The sequence below is a fragment of the Chlamydotis macqueenii genome, chromosome 14, assembly GCF_036417535.1.
Source record: "Chlamydotis macqueenii isolate bChlMac1 chromosome 14, bChlMac1.mat, whole genome shotgun sequence".
NCBI classification, from domain to species: Eukaryota; Metazoa; Chordata; class Aves; order Otidiformes; family Otididae; genus Chlamydotis; species Chlamydotis macqueenii.
Genome location: NC_141569.1, coordinates 15,767,090 through 15,792,914, shown reverse-complemented (window position 1 = coordinate 15,792,914; position 25,825 = coordinate 15,767,090). Strand labels below are relative to the sequence as shown.

The 25,825-nt window shown below is 49.6% G+C and overlaps 1 protein-coding gene across 1 annotated transcript in view; it reads right to left on the bottom strand.

The window, feature by feature from the left end:
• COL23A1 (collagen type XXIII alpha 1 chain) overlaps positions 1 to 25,246 on the bottom strand; it is a 183,170-nt gene extending 157,924 nt beyond the window's left edge. Inside the window, exons 1-4 of the mRNA XM_086759245.1 lie at positions 25,218 to 25,246; positions 24,700 to 24,928; positions 24,222 to 24,566; positions 20,057 to 20,126 (exon numbers count right to left, since the gene is read on the bottom strand). Coding sequence (XP_086615371.1) covers positions 20,057 to 20,126; positions 24,222 to 24,566; positions 24,700 to 24,928; positions 25,218 to 25,246 — 673 coding nt within the window. The remainder of the gene's footprint in view (positions 1 to 20,056; positions 20,127 to 24,221; positions 24,567 to 24,699; positions 24,929 to 25,217) is intronic.
• Between the last annotated feature and the right edge of the window lie 579 nt (positions 25,247 to 25,825).

The following is a 25,825-nucleotide window of genomic DNA, read 5'->3' as shown; positions in this document are numbered from 1 at the left end:
ACAAGTCAGTGCCAATATAAAAATCTCTCTTTTTTGCAAACCCCAGAACAGAAATGTATTAGGTCTAAACTACCTGTGTGAAATCCAACCGCCATCCCATCAGGAAGCAGAATTTAATCCTCTCTTCCCAGCAAGTGGAAGAGTCGATGTTTTCCTTGGCAGTCGGGTCTGTTTCACATACACACATTAGGAAAACCACAGCTGGATAGAGGTGAAAAGGTGCATTTTCAGAGCAGATCCTATTTGGTATATGCTGCAAGGACAAAGTTCATTTCAACAATGCAGAAATCCCAGGCATTCTTCCAGCTTTTGAGAAATTAAAGGTTTGATACAACAGCAGTTTTAGATGTAACTGCCCAGGAAACTTCGTGCTGATGCCCAAGTGGCCTTGGAAACTCAAACCTGGGGAGGCAAATGCTCTTCCCACCCCCAAAACACAGGTCCCCCAATCCCATCACTGCCACACGTGGATGTCCTGTGCATCTTAAATTTTCAAATCCTGATTTACCAAAGGATGAATAGCCAAATTAACGACTTCTAATGACATTTCTGCAGGGGAGGCAGGGGGAAGTGTACATCTTTCCAGCTGAAGTCAACATTAAGTTTGGTTCAAACAATTTCCAGCGCCTCGCCCCACTCGAGGCATTCCTGCAAGGCCGTTTGTGTCCCGTCCCGCAGCCACACGCTTCAGTCCGGGGGACGGGGAGGGCGCAAAATTCCCCTGCTGGGGCGCTGGGGTCAGGGTAGGGAAGCAGCAGAGCTGGCGAAGAAATCACGACTTGCATGAAAAAAATAAACCCACGCAATCCCACGTAGGCAGATATGAAGCTATACGTGTTTCACAGCAAGAGAGAAGGGGGTTTGTGTATGCACAGCCAGAGCCCGACACCACCCAGGGCAGTTTCTCAGCTTTTTTTTTTTGTCCTTGCTCAAGGCATACACATAATAACAATTTTTTAAAAAGAAAAGAAAAAAAGAGAGCAGAAGATTTTTGCTCCCTGGCTTAGACACTGGCTGCTAAAATGCATGTTTGTCTCAGTTCAGGGCATGGAAAGTTTCTGATTTTAAAAGGAATTAATGTTTGCCACAGCCTGTATTAATTAGGGTTTCTTGCAGAACTGTATTCTGTGCTAGAAAAACACCACCACATATTTATCAAATTTTAACCATGATTATTGTGTTTTATTGTTTCATAAACTTCGAAAATGTCATGTCATGAACTATTTCATCTCAGACTTTCCTTTCCATCTAGAAACCATTATATATGCTCCAAGGAGAAGCCAATCCGGCTGCACATGTATGTACTTCAGGATTCTGTTTGCAATGAAAATTATCTGCAAGTGATTCTCATGGAGAGCAATCTTCACAGGCATTCTGTGAAGCCAGAGCTAAATAACAAACAGTGTCTGTAAAAAAACCATACGTTTTCCTGCAGGGAAGGAAAAAAAAAAAAAAAAGGGTGGAGTGAAAGACAATTAGTGCACTAAGGGCAATTGCAAGCTAATGGAAATCTGAGACATCAGCAAAGCGCCAGAGATGCCTCGCTGCCATTTCAGATGTCAGAGCTCTGTGGAAGGGCCCTTACACAATTCATGCCCAGCAACCCACCAAAAAACCCAATTTTTTTTGTCAATATGTCACTGGCACCAAAGGAAAACTGCATAGTATTGAGCAGAGACAGACAAGCAGCGTCGTTAGTGTTTCTGTCTCCCTGTTCAGCGATGCTGGCCCAGGTGCCCTCAGAGGGGAGATGAATTCCTATATGACAGTGGAGAACCATCATGGGCAGGCTGGCCTTGCCACTGGAGATCTGCAAACTCAATTTCACTCTCCTCCTCCTCCTCTCTCTCCTGCTACAGCAGCATTGAAGTCCCAGCGATGTTTCTTTGCTTCTTGAGCTCTTGTGAGCTCCAGACCCTCTCACCTACAGCAGTGGCCATGCCTGTGCATCAATCCTTCCTTCTGATATATTCCAGCATCCATGTTCCCACACGGAAATTTCATTTACAGCCCCTCTCTGGTCCCTCTGTACTCGCCCATCCCTCCTCTGCGGATTGAATTCATTCATCAGTTCAAACTCTGTGCGATAAGGGGAAGATGTCTGGGTGTGGTTTGAATTTTCTGAATTTCCCAGCCCAATTACAAGAGCTTCATGTTCTCCTCTTTCCCTTACCGGTTTTCCAGTCTCCACTAGGACAATCTCCATTACTAGAGCCCTCATATGCCAACCTCAAAGCTGTTACAGACAAACAGCTGCCAAGTACAGCGCGAGCACGGGACCCGCTGTCCCACGATGGAGAGGGAGCCACCATCCCATAAAGTCTTCAATGCCAAAAGTAACCAGCACAGCAACTGCTAAAACCAATCCACAAATTGCATCAAAAACTCCATGTTCATCTCCGAAAGCAGAAACCTCTACCAAACGAGAGCCCCATCGCACACGCACAGAGCCAGGACGCTGATTTTTGGGAAAGAAAGAGCCTCACGGGCTCCCTCCACCTCCCTAAACACGAGGAGGACAGCTCCAGAGCTGGGCTGGCTCCTCTCAAGGAGCTTGTCCATTAGAGCAGACTCAGAAGAATCAAAAACCACTACATAATTGATTTTATGCATATTCTGTAGATTTTTTTCATACCTCCTATCTTTCCTGGCAGCAGAGTGGATACAAAAGGAGTCAAGACCAGTATTACTTGCTAAACAGATGGAAAAAGTCTCTGTCCCCTGCAAGATGGTACCACTGAAAAAAATTCAAAGCAGCAGGCTCAAACTATAACATCTAGGCAAGTTTTGAGCACCAATGACTGGATCTCTGCCTCTCTGACCTTACAAAAATCAGAACAAGTGTCAAAAACTTCCTATTTCTCCACCATCAAATACACTACTTCATATTCAAGTGCCTCCCTCACACGTACTCCATGCTATCCCTTGCAACACTTTTATCCTGCTTTTTATAAAGCCCGGAGAGTTCAATATTAGCTGATAAATTCTAAAACAATAGGATTTACAAGTGCAAGAAACACTCCCCGCCCCCCCCCCCCCCCCCCGCCTTTAAATGTCTCTATTTGAAACAGTTTGCTGGGATTTCTGCCAGGATCTGGTGGAAAGTTTTCACATCTGGGCTCTACAATTAAAATGTCAAAGCCAGAGATTATTTAGTGTATTAAGAGGAAATCTAAAGAAAAGCCACACATTTTTAAGAGTCATATTCTTCGCTGAATTATGCCAAGACTATCTCCTCATTCAGTGTGAGCCAATATTTCACAGACTGACTATTACAAGGATCTAGCAAAGTTTTAAACTCTTTTTGCCACTTTGTCCCCTTCCCACTCCAGATTTCTTCCTCCTGCCCCACCAGCAGCAACACCTCAAGCATCCCTCGGTACGCCGTGCAGCAGCGCCCAGTCTGCCGCCAGCACGCACCCTTTGCTCTGCTGGGTTAGCAATTAATTGGTGTTTGGTTGTTTGTGTTTTTATTTTATTTATTTATTTATTTTTTAATCGCAGGGACACCTTGGGTCCCAGCAGGCTCATGGTTTCCACAAGCTCTTCCATGCTGGCAGGGGGAGGGATGCAGCACTGGGACCCCAGGAGCAGCGCTGCTCCTCCTTCTCCGACGTGACTCAGAGACCTGTGAGTCCAGAAGAACCCAGAAAGCCAAAGCAAGTCAGGTTCCTACAAGACTAATTCCTCATCTGCGTTGGCTGTTTGTATGTAGCAGGGGTAGGGAATGACGAATTCAAGCTTAATAAAAATTTCCCTATGTCAATGTTTGAACTTACACTCCAACATGTTCAAATAGAATTTTTACCTAGTAATTCTGGAGGGGAAAAAGTATATATTCCACACACTCCAGTTGCTACCAAAATGTAATCAATTTATTTCCTCCTGGAAGTCCCTCCTGCAAAGCAGGAGGTGTCACGGACCAGTGCTGTCCACGTGGTCAGGGATGTGCATGTCCAGGGACACAGGAGGTATTTAGCGGAGCCCTCCAGCCCTCCATGAGAGCAACCAGTGCTGGCCGGCACCGCTGCGTTTTCCTAAAGAAAACTCCCAGCCAGCCTGGTCCTTGTCCCTGTCACATAGGCACTGCACCCTGAGCTCCTCAGCACACATTGCCAGATCCAACCACCACCAAATAACTTAAAAATACACTCATTTCTCATTGACGGGACTATTCAGTCCTGTATCTCATCTTTCCTGGTACGTCACCTCAGGCTGTGCAAATAACCATGACTTTCATAAAGCTTGAGTAAAGCCCAGATTTGGATAGCAGCGCCCTTAACAAGAGCTAGAACTAATGGCTTCGCAATTTGATAATGTGAACCAGAGTAAGAAGGAAATTATTTTGGCAGAAGAGAGCAGAACCAGAACCAAAAGGTCGATCTGTTTAAAGAGTGGTACCACAACATAACAGAACACAGTTAAACCTCCTGCAGGAAATGTGATCATCTCCTGGGTGATCTCTTCAACAAGAGACATGGCAACAATTGCACAAATCAATGCACACACAAGCCTAATAAAAAAAAAAAACCAAACAACTCTGCATCCTAACAAAAACCTTTCAATCCTAACAAAAAATAAATAAATCTGTTAACAGTAACCAGAACCAATACAGACCAACAAAAGCTAGAACCAGAACTGACTGCAACCCAAGGATTTAAAGTTATATTCCCATTATGAGCTGCCTTAAATTACAACTGACTTGTTGAATACAGCAGAGATCCGGGATTAACTCAACAGCGTAAGGTACGGCAAGGGCTTGGCAAGCTTGAGCTGCACTGAAGGCTGCTGGAGGAGGATGGATGGACGTGCTGACTAAATCAATGTCCTTCAGCAACTTGCTGCAAAAATACATATTACTGTCCAATTTAACCACTGTGGTTCCCTCCTGCTCTTCTGAGAGGGGATTCAAGCAAGGGCAATGTGTACAGCAGAGCATTTAGCCAGAGAAGATGAGACAAGAGATGGGGGAGCGGTAGAGCAGGTTCCCTTTCATGCCCAGGGAGTTTGCCTGCGATGTTGGAATTACAGGCTACATCAGTTGTCTTTCCCTCCAAAATTGTCTTGCCCAATGTGAAAGACATTTATGACAGAGATTTGTCTCCTTTTGTTTTTAATTATTCATATGCAAATCCATTCTGGGAAGGTGGGAAGACCACAAAGGAAGTGACATGTCAGGATACATGAACTGGTAAGGAAGACAAGTGCACCAAAGAGGGCTCCTCCAACCAAAAATATCTGCAAGCAAACAACTTCAGTTTGCTCGTCACAATGCAAGATGGATTATTTATAGATGAGAGCTGAAGAATTGCATGTGAGCAGAAATCAGAGACTTAAATGATAACACATTAGCAATGTTCATACATCTAGGCTGATCCCTAAAAGTGGGGGACATGTTCATCTCCGATGTATTTTTACCTAGATGAGCTGGAAGGAGCAGATTTTGGTGGCAGCTCCCCTGCTGATCAGAGCTGCGTGCGGTGCTTGGCACCCAAAAGCTTCAACTCAGCTCCATTTTGTACCACTTACTGGTCCAACCAGCAAATCAAATTGTGCTCTTAAAAAAAAAAAACCACACACAAACTCTTAAAAAAAAATAAAGAAGAACAACAACCAGCAACATTTAGCTCTCTTAACCAGAAAAGATCCTTTCCCTGCAACAGCCCCACAGAGGTGTTCAAACACGGACAAAACATTTTCCCCTCCCTGGAAATGACAGCCCCGATTAGGACTTGGCTGCACAAACCCAATGAAGCGAAACAAAAACATTTCACAGCCCACAGCCTTCCTGGCTCCCAGTGAAAACGCTGGCAGGCGGGAGTGGGAAATCAAACCAGGCGGGAGAGGGAAATCAAACCCTCCCGTCCCGCACTGAGCCTTGGTCCCTTCATCTGCCCTTTTCCAGCTTTTGCACTTAAAGCTATCAGATAAGTACAAATTGCCTGTAACAGGCGTTATTATTCAACATCTCAGGTGCTAACAGCTGTATCATCCACAGGCCCTGTCAGCGTGTCTTAATTTGAGTGGAAACAGCTTCAGTAAATGGCCTTGATCAGAGGGTCCCCCCCACCACCCTCCCAGCTGAGGGCCGTATTTCAGCTGGCCCCATTCATTAGGCTGTTCCTTACTCCTTGGCAAGGGTACAGCCCCAAGCAGAAGAGATTAACAGCTTAAACCCAGAGCCCCATTTTACATTAAACCAGGCTCTTGCTAACTTCTTCAGAGCAGCAAGGTTTAAAAGCAGAGAGCGCGGCACCAACCACGCAAACGCTGGCGCCCATCGGCAGTGACCTCTGTGTCCACCAGCCCCACCAACAGCCACCAGCTCATGCTTCGTCAGCACGGGTGAGCAGCAGAACAGCAATTAGCAGTCACTGCCCATCACAGGGCAAGGTGCCTTTCCAGGCTGGGGCTTGGTTTGGGGTCTTCTGGATGTTTCCCCCTTACATTCTGTAACACCCACCCCAGACAACATTTCCTTCATCTGTAAAGGTTTGCCTGACTCCACTCTGCCCCAATACAGACGCTCCACAAAAAAAAAAAAAAAACCAAAAAAAAAAAAAAAAAAACACCCCAAAAACACCAAAAAACAAAGCCAGCCCAACAAAAATCCCCAAAGACAACAGTGCAGTCACAGAGCTGTGGAAAGGCTGCCACAGGCAGAAGCCAATTAGTGTTATTGAGAATTTCCCCCCACTGCCTGAAAAACCTCTTCATCTCCAGGAGTGTTTCTGGATAACAACCCACTACTTCATCTGCCATTGCACGAACCCAATGTTGCTGTTTCACCAGGGCCCATGGCCAGGCCCCACTCTCCACCAAGCCCTGACCCCCACAAGGGGCTCACCTTGGCATTTGCCCACCAGCAGGGAGCGGCCATCTTGGGGAGGTTCTTCTACAGACAAACCAGCTGGGTTACCAGCAGCGGTTTGCAGTGAAACTACTTGCTCAGGAGGGTGAGGGAATACCTGTGGGCTCTGCAACTACTTCAGAGCAAAATCAACACAAGTAAAGCACTAAAAAAAAAAAAAAAACCCCAAAGAAACCAGCCAGGAAGGTGAAGATCCCTCAGAAGCATTCTGTGGTTTAACATCTTGAAGTTGGGCCACTTCACCCTTCTTCTCAGGATCTCTCCTTAAGGTGCACATTTGTGAGGTGTTTCTCACATTCACCAATTCCAGCACAGTCTGCAACAAGCAGACATCGAGCTCCAGCACATATGAGTCAAAATGGACTTCAAAAATAACACACTTGTGTCACCTGTCAGACCAAAAGCCTCCCTGGGGCAGCACACCACCTCCTGCAACAAAGGGGGCACAGAGAGCCTTGCTACAGCCTCATGCCTCCAACATCAAAGCCATAAAGGAGTTCTCAAGATAACACCCAGGCTGCTTCAACAGCTACCCACAGACCAGACCTCACAGGAGCTCCTCTACACACACGTGCACACATAAATACACACACCCTGCTGCTTTCCTGCCTGCTCGCAAGGACTTTCACTTGGTACATCGCAATCGCCCCCCCCGCTTCTATCTTAAAAGGCAAGGGGATTCAGATATTTCAAAGACATCTGCACATAACCCTCATTCCCAGGCTGAAAAGCAATCCTAACTAACATCAGCATGAGCACACACATGCAAATTGTCCCTGAGAACTGAGGAACAGTGAACACCACAAGACTCACCTCAGCCATGGAGAGCAGAGCCACATCCCACCAGCCTGGAGACCATCCATGCTGCTCAAACACCCCACGCAGGCTCAGTGAGCCAAGAGGAGACCTCCCTCCAAGCCCAGGCTTTGTGGGAAAGGCAGGAGGAGCCCCTCAGACACACCTGGGATGAGGGCAGGGCATCAGGAGCAGCAGCTGTGCACAGTTCCCAGCAAAAGCAGGTGACAGCACTGCTTCTTAACAGGCTGCGTGGGGAGAGAGCAGGCACCAAGCAAGGCTCCCCTTTGCAAGAAGAGGGGGAGCAGCCCCCTCACCTTTTGTGTTCCCCACCTTGAGATACTCAGAGGAGGCAGAGATGCTCCTGGTGTCACTCCCGGCTCCTCAGGAAGAGAAGCAGCAGCCAACTTTGGGGTCATTCTTGGGGGCAGGGGGGACGTAAGCAAGGGATGAGAGCAGAATCTGGCAATACAGGCTCAGCATTACGATTTTTAGCCTGCAGACAGTGTCTCTCAAGCCAAACTCCTTTGGGGTATCGGTGCCAGGTTTGACATGGCCACTTCATCACGGTGGCTCCGCGTGGGATTCCTGCCAGCGGCACTGAGCTCGCTGGCTGAAATTCAGGGCAGTAATGGCGTATAGACACACGGCAGTGCTACAGCCACAGGGAATCCCCAGCTGCGGTGGACAAAACGTCTGAAATTAGGTACCCAGTCAATTTCAAAGCAAAACAGTTCAACAGGCTCTTGGGTTCAAACAACGCGTCATTACCAGCTGAAACCAAATCAGCACGGAGCCGCCCAATTTCACCCATTGCCCCTGCAATGAAATGCCCTGGGGACAAGCCCTCGCACAGAGCCATCGTCAGGGCCAGTCTGGAGCAAAGAGGAGCTAAAACCTGCAATAAGCAAAGCCCAGAATAAAGACCAGTAAGAGGATGGGCATTTATCCACTGAGGAGAAGGAACTGTTTGTTATTCCCTGCTCCTGTGTTTTCATTGTATTTTGCTTTGCCACTTAACAAGCACTAAAGAGTACATACAGATATTTTATATATATACACATAAAAGCCGTCTTCCTTATAAACACCACCATGGGGCTGAAGAGGAGCGGGGCTGTGCCTGGGGCACAGGTTGGAAATGTCCACTGACCTGGTGGGGCGGGAGGGATGGAGAAGGGGTGCTTCCAACTTCAGATCCCCTTGTTAACTCAAAAAAGTGAAGCTTGGGGTTCTTTTCTTGCTAAATCCCAAGTCTCTGCTTTAACAAAACACAGCCTCCCCTTCTCTGCTTTTTTGTTTTTTGGTTTGTGTGTGAGTAAAAGCGGAGAAGCCTGGCTTTTATCAAAGGTCTGAATGTGTCTTTGTGTCGCTGTAAGGAAGGGGAGCCAAACCAGGGGGGTGATTGTGCTTCTGCTCCTCCAGATCCTCCAGACCCCGCGTGTCTGATCATCTCCAGCACGGCCGTCTGCGCCCCGCACTGGGGCACGGCCAAGCGCCCGGGGATGCTGCAGGCACTGATGCACTCTGACCTTACGTCTGTGTGAAGAAAGAGTTTAAAGACTGTGAATCTTTTCACTCTGAAAATGAAATGGAGTTCCTTAAAGTCTGGCTTAATTCACATTAAAGCAACCCTCAAGGAGCTAAAATACAGTGCTTTTATCCTGAAAGCCAAAGCAGTCTGCATAAACTCCCAAGTCAGAATTGAACACCCCTTCTTGGGGAACTGAACCATGTCTTTGGAATTTATACAGTCCTGATCTGCAAAATGGATAGATACAAAAAAATAATAATAAAAAATATAAAAAAAAGAAAATGCAGCAGAAAAGAAAAGCATATGCAACTTCTGGCTGGTGTCACGGCATCTCTGCCTTCGCATCACGCTCCAGCATGGGATCGACGTGCGCCCAGGACAAGGGCAGGGGAAGACTCACACACAGCAGTCACCCCAATAATGAGGATCACCCCTGCTTCAAGCCCTCCAGGACTGAGCTGAAAAAGCTGTGGTTTAAGATGCAAAGTTTAGGACAAAACTTTAAAGCAGCAAATGAACATAAGGAGTCTCTGCGTCCGTGGCACAGACGAGCATCGTCGCCCACACCAGCAGCACACAACCCACTACCAACAGCGTGTTTCCCATCTAATCCCCCTCCAGTAAGCAACCAGCTGTTTTCAGACAAGCTAAGAGCAGCTGCCAGTAGCCCAAAAGCCAGGCTTTCTCTTAAGAAATGGGCCATACATTCCGTACAGTTCCCTATTGGGACCCGTTTTTGCGATCTGCCATGCCCTCATGTCCCCTTGGGACAGCGCGTTAGTCTCTTCACAGGGTCTCTGCGCAACCCAGTTGAACATATTTAAATGTTTGCACAATGAGGACCCAGAAACATCATTATTTGGTAGGAGTTACTGCCAAAGCTTCCCAATATATGAAGCAGATTATATCAATACCAACTGTTCTCATCTTCCAGACAGATCTGCTGGGGGAAAAAAAAGAAGAAAAAGAAAAATCTGTTCAACATCTCATCCCAGCTCTTCAATCTCTCTTAGCAGTGAAGCAGCACAAACCTGCTCAATCCTCCTGCACCAAGCGCGCCGCGCGCTGGAGCAGCACGAACAGAGACTGCTCAGAGACAGCACAAAACGGGGAGAAAGCCCAGACAAACTCAAGCCAGAAAGAAACATTTCTAGATGTACTGTGCTGTTAGACCTCATCTCTACTAGTATTTTTTTTTTAGAAGGCTGACCACAAGCACACAGATGCTTGGGAACTCATCAAACCTATTTAATTTTCCTTCGTAAATACTTCCCTCTCCATGTCATATTTGCTGGGAAGCTGCCCAAGAGCCTGGGGCATGAGGGGTAAAATTTTTATGTGGTGCACAGAGCTTGAGTTTAAGAGGTCCACCCAGGGGCCGCTGGCCTCCACATGCTGCTTGTACAGCCAAGGACCATGGTCGTGCTGTGACGAGCCAGAAGCCAAGGGAGAAACCTGGGATTTCTTGCAAGTGCATAGGAAACATCACACGTGGGCTGGAGCCAAGTCCACCACTGGAGTTGTCTTGACACAAATGGTCCCAGTCAACTTGCACCAAAGGGGATCTTCTGATGAACAGAGTCCTTTGCCATTGGGGGTCAGTGGCTCTTGCCATGGAGTCGCTCAGGGGGGTTAAAAAGTAATTTGTGTTACACAGCCATCCCCAGGTAAAGATTGGCTTTTCTTGGCCTTCAAGTCTTGTCATGATTGCAATCATTTTGAAAAAATAAACCATAAAGGGCAGCTGCCGTTCAGCAGAAGCCAAGTCCTCTTAATGTTTTCAATAAATAATTACATAAATAGACCAAATTTAAAAGTGTGCCAGAAACATGAACAACAGCTTCAAATGCAGCCAACGCAGCCCCAGATCCCTACCCTGACCAAGATTCTGTACAGCCTACAAGATGAATGTGAGGTCTTTCACAAATACCTCCCCAACTCCAATTTGTAGAAAAAGGTGGACTTCTTGCACCAAAGTGGCATTTACCCAGTGACAGGCTCTCTTGAGCCCCCTCCGTGAGCCTCCTGGCTGCACTCGACTTGTCCCACACGTGCTGTTTTTTCTCCTTGCCCCCACTGGGTCACATTAAAAAAAGCAAACGAGCAGATGCTGGGTGGGCAGGGGGACGTTCAGGACCTGCCATCCCCTGCATTTCCAGCAGCTCTTTGCCTCGCTCGTACAAAAGGCTGTGAGCTCAATCCGTCAGCCGCAGGGATGAAACCCAAGAAGCACATTGTATTTGCACAGGCTGCCAAATCCGAGCGTCCAGGAGGATCCTGGCACTAGCGTATCTTCTGGCACGTGACAAAACAAAGACTGATGGTGACAAGCAAAAAACAGGTGGAGGTTTAATTAGATCACCAAACCATGTAATTGCAACCCATGAGGCTGCGTTAACGCAAATGCTTGCACCCACCACGCTCATGCTTGGGGGTGGAAGGCCACAGCCTGCAGAGACGATCACCGGCCCCCAGGGCTGGATGCTGCGTACAAGTGGTGGGATTACCATGGGGTCATAGCTGGGAAATTATGAGAACTGTTGCCTCTTGGGTCTGATATAGAAAAGCAGAAAGAAATCCAGCCTTTTTGCTGTCTAGTTTATCACGGCAGGACAGGTGCAATTAAAAAAAAGATCGGCCACTGGATCTCTCCTCGTGCTACTTCTCCTTGCAGTGCGTCACCATGAGGATCTGTCGCTCAGAGACTGGTGTGCCTTGTGCACGCGGGTGGCGAGGTCAGTTCAATGGTCAGATCCTGCACATCCAGGACCAACCCCAGCCAGGTACAGCCACTGCGTCCCTGTCACCCCACCCAGCACCCTGGGGCCAAGGGACCCCAGGGACACCACTGCAGCAATGCCATCTCCAGACTCCTCACAACCACGGACGGACAAACCCATAGCCAAATCCCAAACTCTGTGGAGGTGTGACCCACCCTGGTTCCTTGCCTTCACTGACTCCAAGCAGTTCCTAGAAATTATTCACCACATTGACAGGTTTCCCCCTTTACCTCTTTGCATCTTCCTGGTGAACGGTGACACATATTTTGAGAAAACAGACAGAAGTTCCCTGTTCGCTCTCTATGCCTGAAATAACACCCGGAGCCTTCAGTATGATCCTGGCTGATGCTTGGCTTGGGTTTCGGGTTGGTAGCAGAGAGGCAAGAGAGATGACACACGCACAATGACCCGTGCCTGTGGCTGGTATTTGGGTTCACACCCTGGTCCACAGAAGCCAGGAAAGCCTCATTTCTCAGCGAGCAACGGTTGCAGCATAATTATTTGGTTAAGATCCTATTAGGATCAGCTGTAGCCAACTGTGGGTCCCACTCTCCAATTACCTCCCTTCCTCCCATGAAAATACGATGGTCAAAGGATAAGCACATCTGACACCACGAAGGCACGCTGTGTAGGTGCTGGAGTTCAGAGGAACACTTTTCTTTAAGGACAATCTATTCAACAAGAACTGAAAGGGACTCTCTTGCCCAGAAATCTGTAAAATAACCCAAAAGCTACTGATGGATTTGCACCTACGCCTGCTGCCCCTGCAACCCTACAAAGTAAAACAAGTGATCATGTCTCAGTGCAATAAAACAGGAGCAAGCACAGAGCACCTGGGTAAGAGCAGCGCAGATTTGTGCGACGCAAACTGTGAAGCATCAGCCTGGAGCTTCTTGGTGGCAGAGAAATAAGACAGCTCTCCAGGAATACATCAGCGGTAGCTGACTGCCCAAAAATCATTTGTGTGCTAAAGCCTGCTTCTGTCAACACTGCATGAATGATAAGATCAACCTAAAGTAGGCTGGGTTTGAAACACATTCCCATCCTGTTACACAGAGGATGGACAGGAGATGACAGTGCTACCGGCTCAATGAGACGGCATGGAGATACAGTAGGTACCACACCAAGCGCAGTCTATTTCCAATAATCCGCTCTGCAAAGCCAAGTCACTGCTCACATGGATGACATTCATTCATCCACCATTTGAAAAAGAAAAAGGAGGAAACCAACTGGAAGCTGATGGGAAACCCCCAGGTGAGTCAGTCCCGGAGCACTGAACCAACCTGCTTGAGGGCCTCCTCTCTGGAGAGGCAGCGCTGAAAGGGCTGGCAGCAAAAAATATCCGTGCCTAGATAAATGACTTCATATGTCGAGGCAAAGATAAAGTTACACAGAGCCTCGCGCAGAGGATATGGTCATCAGGTTTATTTTTGTAGTTTTCATTACACTCAAAATAACTTTGGCAGACTGAGAAAAAATAAATTTTCAAAGCCTTCTCCCATTGATGTCACTAGTTTTAATTAATTTTTGCTGAAGTGGTCCAAAGATGAATGCTGCCGGGAAAGGGCTGGTTCCTAGTGTACTGCTCTGGGCCTCCATGTTCAAACACCAGAGCTGCACCAAATGCCACCAGGATAAATCCCGCCGCCGTCTCACTGGGAGATGGCTCCGGCCCATTTTCCTGCGCCAGTGGTTTTGAGGCCAGACTGCCTTTTAGCTCGCGCCTCTGACTCCGTGTCAGAGACGCTGCCAGCTCTGGGAATAACAGTGGTACCACGCTATTTCCTGCCTCGGAAAGTCCTGGCCACATCCAGCATTTAATGTCACCTCGGTAGGACATTAAATGTCACTGCTGGCTGACACAGCAGCTGCGCTGGTAGAGTGTTGCTTGGATGGGTGTTGAGCAGAGGACATGCCTTCCCTTGGATGCCAGCGTGCTGGGGAGCTCGGTTTGAGAGCAGCCCCCAAATTCCCAGGCTCAAACCTCCCCTTTGCTGCTCACCTGGCTGTCGCCTGCCGCTCCCTCCACCATGAGCACCTCAACAGGGGTGCAGAGCAGTGCCAAAAGTGGCTTTGTAATGGAGAAAGGCAAGCCAGCACGAGCAGAACACCCCCTGACACTGCCATGAACCTCTTCAGACACAGAGCAATGCACAGGGCCATGAGAAAATTATTCCTTTGCTTTCAAGAGGAATTTTGGGCTCCTTCCGCCTTGCTGGCTGGCACCTTGCAGCGCACAACACCCGCATGAGTTGTGGAGGGAGGAGATGCCAAACCAAGCAAGGCTCCCTCTCCTCCATTTATTTCCACGTAACGCAACCACTCAAGAAAACACTCTGACCCATAGGTTTCCATCAACGGAGAGTCCGGAAGCCGTGGAGCAACTCCCCTAAAGCAGAACTTTAAGGGGCCCAAGGATGAGATGGGGACCCACCACTCTGCGGCAGCTGCTGTCCGGGATCTCCTGTAAGAAGATGGATGGTATCCGTGCCCATCCCAGGTAGCTCCCAGGAGAAGGCGGCTGGCGGCTCCTGCACATGTGGCGAGCAGACACGGCTCCAGATGTCCTCGGGGCCTTCCACAAATATCCAAAAGGGATTGGGGAATGGTCGCCGGGAAGGAGCCGATGGAAGGTAGCCAGCAGTAATTCCTATGCTCAGAGACCGTTTTTCCAAAAGCTGCTAAAATCTGCAATCAGATCGTATTTTTGAAGGGCTGAGATTTGCAAACACATTCAACAGAAAGTCAGTGCCTGCATTTAAATGGCACCATTTGTCACGAGTCCTTCCCCGCCAGTTGTTCCTCGTTATTTAGATGCTCTAACGCTTGGCTTCTGGCTCATTTTTTAAAATCCTGGCACAGGTTTTTCCATGCAGGAGAGAATTCTGATTGTGTTTGTAAGTTTAGTGCAAAAAAAAATAAATCCTGTTTATTCTAATACTGTAATTACAACGTCCTAGCCTCCCGTGGGCCAGGTCAGACCGAGACAGTAAGCCCTGCTGAAGCGAAGTGACTGGCAGGGTAGGGAAACTGAGGCAAGGAGGATTTAGGAAACATTTTAAAACTTGAAGATGTTGTAAAGCTCTTTGTGTTATTCTAAATCATAGAAATTACAGAAAAGTACTGAGTTTTGATGGTTTCAGTAGGCAGAAAAGTGTCTCTTGAAGTGACAGTAAGGAATACTTCAGATGTTTAAGCTCAGTAGATGCAAAGCAACTCAGAAAAGCAGAAATCACCACTAATTTAAAAAATAAATACTATCCTGAAGGACTCATGACTCAGAAACCTGGCACTACAGAGCCAGATACTGAAGATGTAAAAAGAGAGCAATAAGAGAGAGCTGCTATCACGCAAGCGTGTGAAACAAAGAGCTGGCGCTAACAGAGTCAGCGCATCCCATTTGGCCTGCTGGAAAACATCTGCATTTGTCAGGACTGCAAAGCAAGCAGAGCCCTCTCCTCCTTGATCTCCAGCAATCAGGGAAATTCTGCTGTGCTAATTACCTGGGGAGACAACGCGGGGAGAAGGCAGATAGCGAGTGACGCTTGAAGACAACATTTACACCAGTAAAAATTAGGCAGATATTTCAAAGTCGCTGGGAACCACGAGAAGCATGGCGCCAAACTTCCCCAGCAAGCTGGAGAAGGCTATCCCCGTGTATAAAGTTAGGGTAAAAAATTAAAAATAACACTAATAAAAATGTATCTAAATAGTGATAAGCACAGGAACAGAGCCTGTGGAGCTGCTGAGTCTGCAGAGATAGGGAGGATTTTAAACGATCGGCTTCCCCAAGCACAGATGGTTTGAATTGCGGAGAAATGGAGCAATCCGCCGTCCTGCCGGCTGGAGTACCACTCCGCTCTTCCCGCTGCCAAGCCCTTATTGGGAAATATTTGTCACATATTAACTGGAACATCGGATTACTACGCTGAACATTTAACACTCTTTTGTGATATATACATACGTTCGAAAGCATGTGACACCGTCTCAGTGTGAACTCGAGATGAAGACAGGGCTATGCATCACCCAGCAGCCAGGAAATTTGGCGTTAAGGCTCCGGAGCGCAAAGCCTGCAGAGGTGCTGTTCAATAGAAAGGCACGTGGAAACACAGCGCGTGCGTCGAAATACGCAGCGCAAGGGCAGCCGAAAGAGCTGGAGATCTTCACACCCTCGGTCTGCAATACAGCAAGGACCGGCTGCTGGGCAGGGCATTTTCTGAGGACTGAGGCTTGTTTTAAGCCTTTTTTTAAACTGGATTTAAGAGGAAACATTTGCTCTCAGGTTCTAGCACGGTGCATCCAACACCTTGAGCTCGTGAGGGACCTTCTGACAGACCCTGAAGACTTGGCACGGCAAGTACTGAATTTAACCAGAGCCTTTTGCACCTCAGGTTTCAAAAGGCTGTGCTTAGAAATACAAGGGGATGAAATTAAGACGACTCCTTAAAAAAAAAAAATTAAAAGGCAGTCAGAGGCTACACAACTGCAGCAAGGTATCTGCATGCATGAAGTCTTGCTTTCAAGCCACATCCAAGCGCTCCTCAGCTGGAGGCTGTGCTAAATGCCGTACAAACAAGCGGTCCTGCACCTGCTGGCTTTTGTCTTGCGGGGAAGGCTGGGTGAGGATCCCACCAGAGAAAGAGGCTGAATGTCAGGGGACGAGGGACCTCTCTGCAAAATGTTACAGGCCTGGCTCAGGGAATGACAATAATAAAAATCCTGAGCTGCTGTTTCACAGCGAGCCAACATATGGGGACAGCCTGTCCTGGGCCTGCCCGGCGCCAGCAGCACGCAACTGCAGCGGCCCCGTCCCAAATAGCTCGGGGGGGCTGAAAGGCCGCGTTCCTCACCGGAGCGGGGTCACCAGCCTGCCCTGTTGAGGCATTTCGGAGCCCAACTGCCCCAAACCCCAAGGATGCTCTCCTCTTCCTCAGCTATAGAAACGCCCAAACCACAAAGGAGCCAAAATGACACTAAGTTGTTGTCATCGTCCCCCCCCTCCCCTCTGCTTTGGTTGAATAAATAAAGCGAAACAACTCAACACAGAGCAGCACACAGATGCTGAGAGCAACTGCGGAGTCACCATGCCCAGCGTCAGAGCCAGGGTAGTAATTTTTTTTTAGAAATGTTATTTTTCCTGACCGTTGGGATACCTTTGTGGCCCTGGCGAAATGGCCGGGCCCCCTCTGCCGGCCACGGTCCCGGCCGCTCCGCAGCGGCTCTCCCGCAGCCTGCGGGTCCCATTTTAGAAGCCAAGCGGCTTTATAACAACCCAGCCAGCCCTGCAGCCAAACCGGTGGCTTACTGCAGAGCACAAAGCATAAAATGGTTCGGTTTCGGGGTTTCTGGGGGATGTTCCTTGGGCGGGGCGGGTGTTTTGTTTTGTTAGGGGTTTTTTTGGTTTGATTGTTTGTTTTACAAGCACTGGCACAGGGCTGCGCTGTAGTCGGAAGAACTTGGCCCTGATTTAACTTTTACATGGACCATAGCCGTCTTGTCCCAAACTGCTTTTAACACGCAGCAAGTTGCTTTTATCAAAGTGACCCCCAAAACCCACACGCCCTCCAGACTTCCAAAAAAACCCCAAATTGACTCGCGTCGAGGAGAAACAGCTCTTGTTTAAAACAAGCCCAGCTTGCAGGGGTCTGGGGCAGCGAGTCCCCTCTTCGCAAAGAGGCACCGAGAGAGGGACCGCGCCGGCGTGAGGACAGACAGCATCACCATCAACAGCTCTTCGGTGGGCTTGCTTTAAACCCAGTGACAAGAAGGAAGACTTCTGAAGCTCACTGGGGTTTCTGGCAGAGGAAAGCCCCCCAGCCCAGGCGGTTGGGGTACCCACCAGCTTCTAGCCGCCCCTGGGAAGCGGGACGGGGGGCTGCCAACGCTGGCCATGCTCCCCACCTCCCCCTGCCCGTGCGCAGGGCTGCCAGGATCTCCCCATCTCCCCATCCCCTTCACGGTGGGTTTTTCTTTTCCCCAGGGGCTGCTTTTTTGGTGCATGGAGGCAAATTGAAGCCGAGCTGTTAGTTTGCAACCCGGCCCAGCTCTGCAGCAAACACCAGTGAGGGCCACAAGCTCGCGGGATGTTTCCGGACCGAGCTCTTTAACTACAGAGCAGAAGGCAATTCAGCCTTCTTCAGGAGAAAGAAGGGAAATAAAGAAACACATGTAAAGATTCCTTTGGTTTGCTCAAAAAGAGCTGAAAGGCTTCACGGCATCTCAGCAGCACATCCTCGCCTCAGCCCGGCGCTCAGCTCCCCAACGGCGGCAGCCAGGATCCGCCACCGATGCCACAACGTTTCCTACCCTCCAGGAGACCACTTCTCCTTCCTTCGGCTCCCCAATTACTTCGACATTTGTTACTAATGACTGTTACAAGTATTTCAGCAGCACGTGGGAAAACCTTCCCCCTCCTCTCTTTCCCCCATCTCTCAAACACAGCAACCAGCAAAATCAGTGACCCAGAACTGAACTGGGACCTTCCCGGGCACAAAGGAGCCTCTTCAATCCCAACTGCTTTCTGCAGAGCAAAGGAAAAGCCTCTTCACCACTTAGCACACCAGTAGTGTCCCAGACCCACGGACTGGAGCAAGACGCAGCCCGCAGAGCCCTGAGAGGCTGACGGACTGGGCTGGGTCCGCACATCGGAAGGGAGAAAATGAATTTGATCACTGGTGTCCGAAGGGCTGGAAATAAGCGTGGTTTGTGTCTCAGCGGACAGGGTTTGGTTACAAGGCCGTGAGGCACGCAGGACGCCTGTGGGAGCCTTCCACTAGAAAAACAGCGAGTACAACCGCAGCAGCACAGTTAAAAGCATTGTTACTGAAATATTCCCGAGGTTATTATACATAAGCTTATGGAGAAAAAGTCCATCTTTTTTTTTTGTCCTGTGAGTATGTAGCAACAGAACAAGGGGTAATGGTTTTAAAATAGAGGGAGGCAGATTCAGACTGGACATAAACAAGAAATTTTTTTACACTGAGGGTGGTGGGACACTGGCCCAGGTTGCCCAGAGGGGCGGTGGATGCCCCATCCCTGGAAACATTCCAGGCCAGGTTGGACGGGGCTCTGAGCAACCTGATCTGGTTGGAGATGTCCCTGCTCCTGGCAGGGGGGTTGGACTGGGTGGGCTTGAACGGTCCCTTCCAACCCTAACCCACCCACCCACCCACTGTGATTGTATGGACTAACGCTGTGTGTTCTGGAGGGATTCACATCCGGGATGGCAGGAAAATCTGAGACTGCCCCTTTGCCTATTCTGCATCCACCTGTAGCGTTTCAGATTTGTTTTTTTTTTCTTTAAAACCAGAATTGAACTATCCGCTGCTTGCGAGGCTTTGTGACACGCCTATGCATCCTCCCCCATCAAAGTACTGCACATCTTTCCCCCATCTTTCCCTACTTCTGTGGAAAAGAAAAAAAAAAAAGAAAAGAAAAGAAAAGAGAAGAAAAGGCTTGAAGTGCCTCAGCCCAAAGTCATTCATGCCTTTCGATATGACAGCAGAGCACTTAACAGAGCATTTCTATAAATGAGATTCCTTTACAAACCAATCTAAGCTGTTTATTGTTTCCAAGGAGCATGCACTTCCACAGCAGAACAGGAAGTTTTGACAGTTTAAGAAGTTCATTAAACTCTGGGAGGAAATTTAAACAATCAGTCACAGCTTTCCTACAGCAAGGCAGCGCGGGGGAAGTCGCTACCCTCCTAAAAGCAGAGAGGCTGCAGCTTTTAATTATCACACTTGCATTAAGCCCCAGTGATTTTGTTACTACTTCTAAATTGTTTTGGCCCAACACCCGGGGCTCACAACTGAGTACAGCTATTTGCTCTTTTATTCTTATAGCCAAACGTCACTTCTGCCCAAACCTCAAACCCCTTTATCTGTAAACAGGCCAAAGCAAGGCAATGGAAGAAGTTAACAGTCTCGAGCCCAAGAGAGTGCTTCAGCTTGGAAAAAACCCCCACTTCTTAGCGCATTTTCCTTGCCACAGAGGAATATATAAAATAGGAGAGGAGGAGCTCAGCGGTGTCGGTCCAGCAAGCCGGCGGCGCCCGGGCGGTCCGGCGTTGGCACCTACCTGGGGGGCACATGCAGTCTGACGGAGCCTCTCTCGCCGTCCGCAGCTTTGCTAGTCCTTCACCCAGTTTCTGTTTGGAGGAGGAATAAAAATAAGCATTTAGAGAATGCATTATAGCCCAACGGCGGACTGCGCCTGCATGCCAGCAGCCAAACCAGCCAGCACGCTTCCTCCCAGTGAGGGCAACAGCTTCACCACGTTGTGTGCAGCCTCTTTGGATACAAAATATATTGGATATAACAGATAATGCTATAGTAGCACACAAAATATTAAATGTTTCTTACCAAATGGCCCATCTACAGCCCTCGGACGGGGCAGGCAGAGACTCCTGCACATCCCAACGGTCCCCTGTGCCAAGCACCGTCGGGCTGGGCTTATCCTGAGCAGCTACCACGAGTCCCACGTTCAGATGCCAGCACCATCTTGGCGCGTTTGGTGGTGGGAACAGTGCCGGGGGGAGAGAGCCCCTCTGCTCCGCCACGACCAGCCCCGACCCCCAGGCCAACACCAGCCCCAGCTGCCAGGCGAATGCCCCGGAGAAAGCCCTCCTGCCACCAACCCACGGCAAAGCAGCTTCCCAGCAGCCTGGAGGTTACACAGCAGGGTGATATTGCGCAACAGCTGCGACCCGATTTGGCTGATTTTGTACTTAAAGCGTCACGCGATGTGGAGTATTACAGGTTTCTTTAGGTCAAGGGCAAGGAGTTGGAGGACAGTGGGGTGGGCACTGCCAGCGAGATCAGGGTGCTCACCCACCCTCCTGTCTCCCAAAAGCCCAGCGTTTCCATCTCCAAGGTGAGTATTTCCATGGGACTACTAGAACACATAAAAATTCACCAAAGTAACGCGATGTCTACGTGGCATATTGCAGACAGATGTCAGCGCGCTCTGCCTGCTCTCCGAGCCAACCAAAATGTTCGTGCCTGCGTGCAGGACGCTGCCAAGCCCAAGTTAATAAGCCCTGATGACAGGTAAGGCGTATTAGCTCAGGCCCAGCGCTTCGCGGCTGGGGCAGCCCAGCAAGGCTGGGAACATCGCATCTCCACCCGCAATCGCTGCTCTCAGTCCTCCAGGAATGCCCTGTCTCACCTAAAGCATTTACCAAAACAGAAACCGACAACCTGATAACTGGGCTCCTCGCACTTCAAAGAGAGAAAATTCAAAGCACTTAGTAAATTCAGGGTGTTCACACTTGAATTTTACCCAGCTGATGCCCCAGTCTACGTTCAAATATTTGAACACTGTGGACTATTCAGGAATTAGGCTACCTGTGAACTAAGATCTTTTCCTTTTATTCTGGGGATTAAGTAGTTTTATCCGTTGTTGAAATCCTATGCATTCCTTTCTAGCTGCTCGGATGTGATGCTAAGAGGTCCTGAAAGTATCAACGCGGTTTCATAGCACCTGACAGAGAAGCTGTCCCGAGGGAAGTGTAAAAAGCAGAATGATCCAGCTGCCTTCTGCAGCACATACACTTTCCTTGGGGAAAAGTGGCAAGAAAGTGTCTAAAGAGACTTTTCTGACAGCCACTTGCAGTCTAAATGTTAGAGAGTTGCTCAATTTTTATGTGTTTATTTTAAAGTAATTGGCATGATGAAGATGCTCGAGGAAACAAAAATAAGAGTGTCCTTCCTTTCAGTTCAGCAGGCATCACTGGGAACGGCAGAGGAGATCTGAACCCCGAATCCTGGAGCGAGTCCTCTGTTCTCCCATTGAATTGTTCTTGTCATGAAACCGATTAATCTGGACACTCTCTGCCTACCATGGACAATAAATCCTTTGTGAACAAAAGGGTCCAGCTTTGTTTACAACAACTGGATTCTTCTACAATCCTCCCGTTAACGTTTTCCCTTCAGTATGAAAACTACGGGCTTCGAACGGGGGCTTTTGACGCAGAGCAAGTGGAGATGCCGTCATGTTTGGACCACGCTGTTGGAAATGTTTCACAGGGCATCAAAACGGGACCCTGCAGCGCATCCCGCTGAAGGAACAGCCAAGGGAAGGGCAAGGTCCAGCCATGTTAAAAAATCAGCAATTTCTCCAGAAAGAGACAGATGCCTGTCAGAGGGCCAGAAATAAATCGTAGTTGTCCAAATTGCCTTTCATTGCCTTAACTGCACATCCACCCTTCCTTTATTATTTCCTACCCTCTTTTACTTGCCAAACATTTAAACAACACTAAAAGGAGCAGAGCCAGCATGTTGGTGGTGTATTTGCTGCTCTTTATACGTAGCTCTGCCATAAATTACGCCAGCAAACCCCTAGATGGGTACACGGAGTAATGCTTTTTGGGTAGCAAGAGAGAACAAAGCGTGCCAGGTCATGCACAGAGAGCGTATGGAGCTTTGGTTTCCCTTCTGAAATATTGTGGTAAACTTCAAAGGAGGACCAACACAGAATTTAACAAAAAAACTGACCCCAGGCATCAGTTGATGTTTGTGATGATGGAAAAATTCTCTCGTTCTCCAGAAACTCTCAAGCACAGAAAGGACAGAAGTTGCCCGACGCGCGAGAGCGGTCTTATGTAACAGAGAGGAGTTTGGTCAAGAAACAGACACTTTCTGAAACTTTAACAGAAATAAATAAGTTCATTTAAAATGACTATTAATAGATAGCACAATCACTACCACGCATTCCTGGAATCTGCTACTCGTTTCAAAATTTGCTTTCAGTATTGACAAAAGTTTGGTCATACTGAATGTGTCAACAAGCTCACTCTTGCATTAGAAACCCAATTATGTGGTTTTGCTCTGTTTTCCCCTGTACAATCTCCATCTGAGCGTTCCCAGTACAAAACAAGCTTTCCACACTTAACTAGATCTCAGCAAGAGGTTGCACATGATCTCAGGCAGTGCCACAGAAACCATTCCCATTGCTAAGCACATTTATTGGAGTAACTGGAACAGAACCACCGCCACGACTGGCAGGCTAATTCCTGCCTGGAGAAAAGACGTTAACTAGCTTGTGTGATTACGCCTCGCAGGCACCCCTCTGTTCTGGTATTCAGGGTTTTCACAAAAATATTTTTGAACGTTTCCCTTTTATCAAGGCACATGGATGCAACCAAGTTTCCAGGAGAGCGGGCGCGCTGCGGTGGTGCCAGCAACACCCTCCGTGTAACTGGAATTGTCCCCCCAGTGCCCCCTCCATCTCCCCTTGTATCCCCAGAGCTGCTCGCAGCTGGAAGGCACCACATAAAAAAATACATTTTTGCACGACTGAGGCTTCACGGCTGTAACAAGCTGAATGCAGTATGGTGTTTCGCATCCTGGTCAGGCCATTAGTAAAACCCCGGTGCAAAACCTTCCCCAGATGTCAGACTCGGTCTCTTGGAGTGTCCTGCAGCAACCCCTAAGCCGTGCCGAGTCACGCTGTACTTTATGAACTACTGTTTACGCAAATCCAGCAAACCAGCTGTGGGATCTTCCAGCGTTTCCTATGAGTGGCGGGAGCCCTCCCTGTCCCCATCGCCTGAAAAAACCCCAAAGCACTAGAGCCTGGGAGAAAATATAAGCGTAACTTGTCCCAGCAATTTGGTTTAGTTATGGAGAAGGGCATCGGTGTGAATAACTGTACCCCGAGTAGGAGAAATCTTTCAGCACTGAAATCTTTACTGAATCATTTCAAAAAACGTTGGGGTTGAAAGTGAAGTAACTCGTTGCTAGTCTTCCCTACCCACCGTAAATCAGTTCAGCACTGCCGGCCCACGCGATGCCGTGAGGAACCGTCCAGACACCAGGGATCACGTTCATAAATTCTAACAAGGACATTATATTACAGTCCACTACATCCACAGAGAAACAGTATTTAATGCTCGGGTTACCTTTGCCAGTGGGGGGATGAGGGGAAAAGCCGCACGTTCCCAAACGTTACCCTGCTCCCTTCCACCCGGGGCATTTTCTCTTCCAGATCAGAAGGGCCCGGCTCTGCCACGCCTCGCCCCACAGCCCGATCAACGGAAACGGCAATGAAAAAGGAAAAAAAAAGTTCGGGAAAGGGCAAAGTTTTTCAAAAGGGAAGGAAAAGCCGGTGACAGTGGGGAGTGAGCTGGGGGCAGAAGCGCCCTCCCCGGCTTTCGCGACCGGTCCCGCGGTCCCGCCGGTGGGCGCTCCCCGCCCGCGGGTCCCGGTGCGGCGGGTGCTCCCCGCCCGTGGGTGCCCCTCACCTCGCGGAAGAGCTGCTCCAGGCGGGGCTGCAGCGTGTCCAGCAGCGGCCCGGGGCCGGCGGCTCCCCGCTCCTCCAGCGCGGCCAAGCGGCCCTGCAGCTCCGCCGTCTTGGCGCCCAGCAGCAGGCAGACGGCCACGGCGGTGAGGGAGAGGAGGAGGCAGAGGGCGGAGGTGGCGGTGCCCGCCGCGGCGGCCGTGCCGCTGCCCGCGCTCATCGCGCCGCTCCGCGGGGTCCCGCTCGGCTGCCGCCCGCCTCCCCCCGCATCCAGCGCCCCGCCGCGGAAGTGGGGCCGGCGGCTGCGGAGCGACCGCTCTCCACCGTTCGCCGCCCCGCCAGCCCGGGTCTTAAACGGAGGAAGCGGGGGGTGGCGGCTCCCCCGCCGCCTCCCCCGCGCTGGGGAAGGGGGGATGCTCCGAGCGCGTCCCGCCGCCCCGCCATGGGGAGGGGGGGGGGCGATTACGCGGAGCAAATCCCACCCCCGCTGCCCGGCCCCCCGCGGGGGCCGCTCCCCCCTCCCCGGGGTGCCGGTGCGGGGTGCGGGGTGCTCGCCCCGCTCCAGCCGCCCAGGCGGAGGCGGCCGCGCAGCTGGCGCCCTCCAGCGGGGCCGGGGCGGCCGGAGCGGGGTCCCCCCCGTCCGCGATGGCGGGCAGCCGGCTGCGCCCGGCCTTACCCGGGGCACGGAGCTGGGAAACGGCCTCTCCTCCGCTAACGAGAGCGAGCTGGGACAGGAGTCAGCCGTCGGGGCGGGTTGTTCTTTCTGTGCTACAGCCCCTGCGATCTGGTTTAGGGAAGAGACGCTCATCTACAAACCGCTGCGGTCTTCCCCTGTGCTTTGTAGCACAGATTTTATCACAACGAAGTGCCCCGAGAGAAACGATGCTCATACATAAGCACTAAGTACCCCCAGATTTTGCCAAACACCCTTGTAATTTCCTCGCTGTCAGCGATTGCATCACGTCAACTCTTCACTTGCCTATGAACCATCCTCAGGTACCTTAGCGCCTGTCTGGACTCTAAGCACATAGTACGCTACTCCAAATGTACTCCCTGCCTCCTGGCCACAGCTCCTGTCCTTCTAGGTGTAATTCTTCTAGAACAGATGAGTAAAGCCTAGGAAAGAGTTCGAAAACACTACTAGGAGTGGCGTCAGTAAGTGTGCTAGTAACACGCACACGTGCACACAAGATGACTGCCGCGTGGGCTATATACACTGCTTTTCTGTAGCTTCCATTTCCAAACCAGTTAGCCAGGCCAATCTATACCGTTTGCCAACAAGTTCCTGCTCTCCTTCACATGCCTGAAGATACAAAGAAAACTCCAGGTTTTCGTGAGCAACCTCTTCCATTCCTTCTTCTCCCCCTCTTTGCTTACAAAGACACCCAGAAACCATCACAAGAGGAAGGACCGATCACTGCTGCAGGAGCTAAGCCCTCTGCTGCAGAGCTCCTCACCCCTTTCCTTTGAAGTTTATCTCTTCCCCTGCCCAGCTTCTGAAGTTCTCGATCTCCTTCACTGTTTGCACTTCAGAGGCAAACCCTGCTCTGTTCAGTTAAAAGACAGCTTTATTTCCTCCCACCATCCATGTTTAGTGAAAGGTACAAC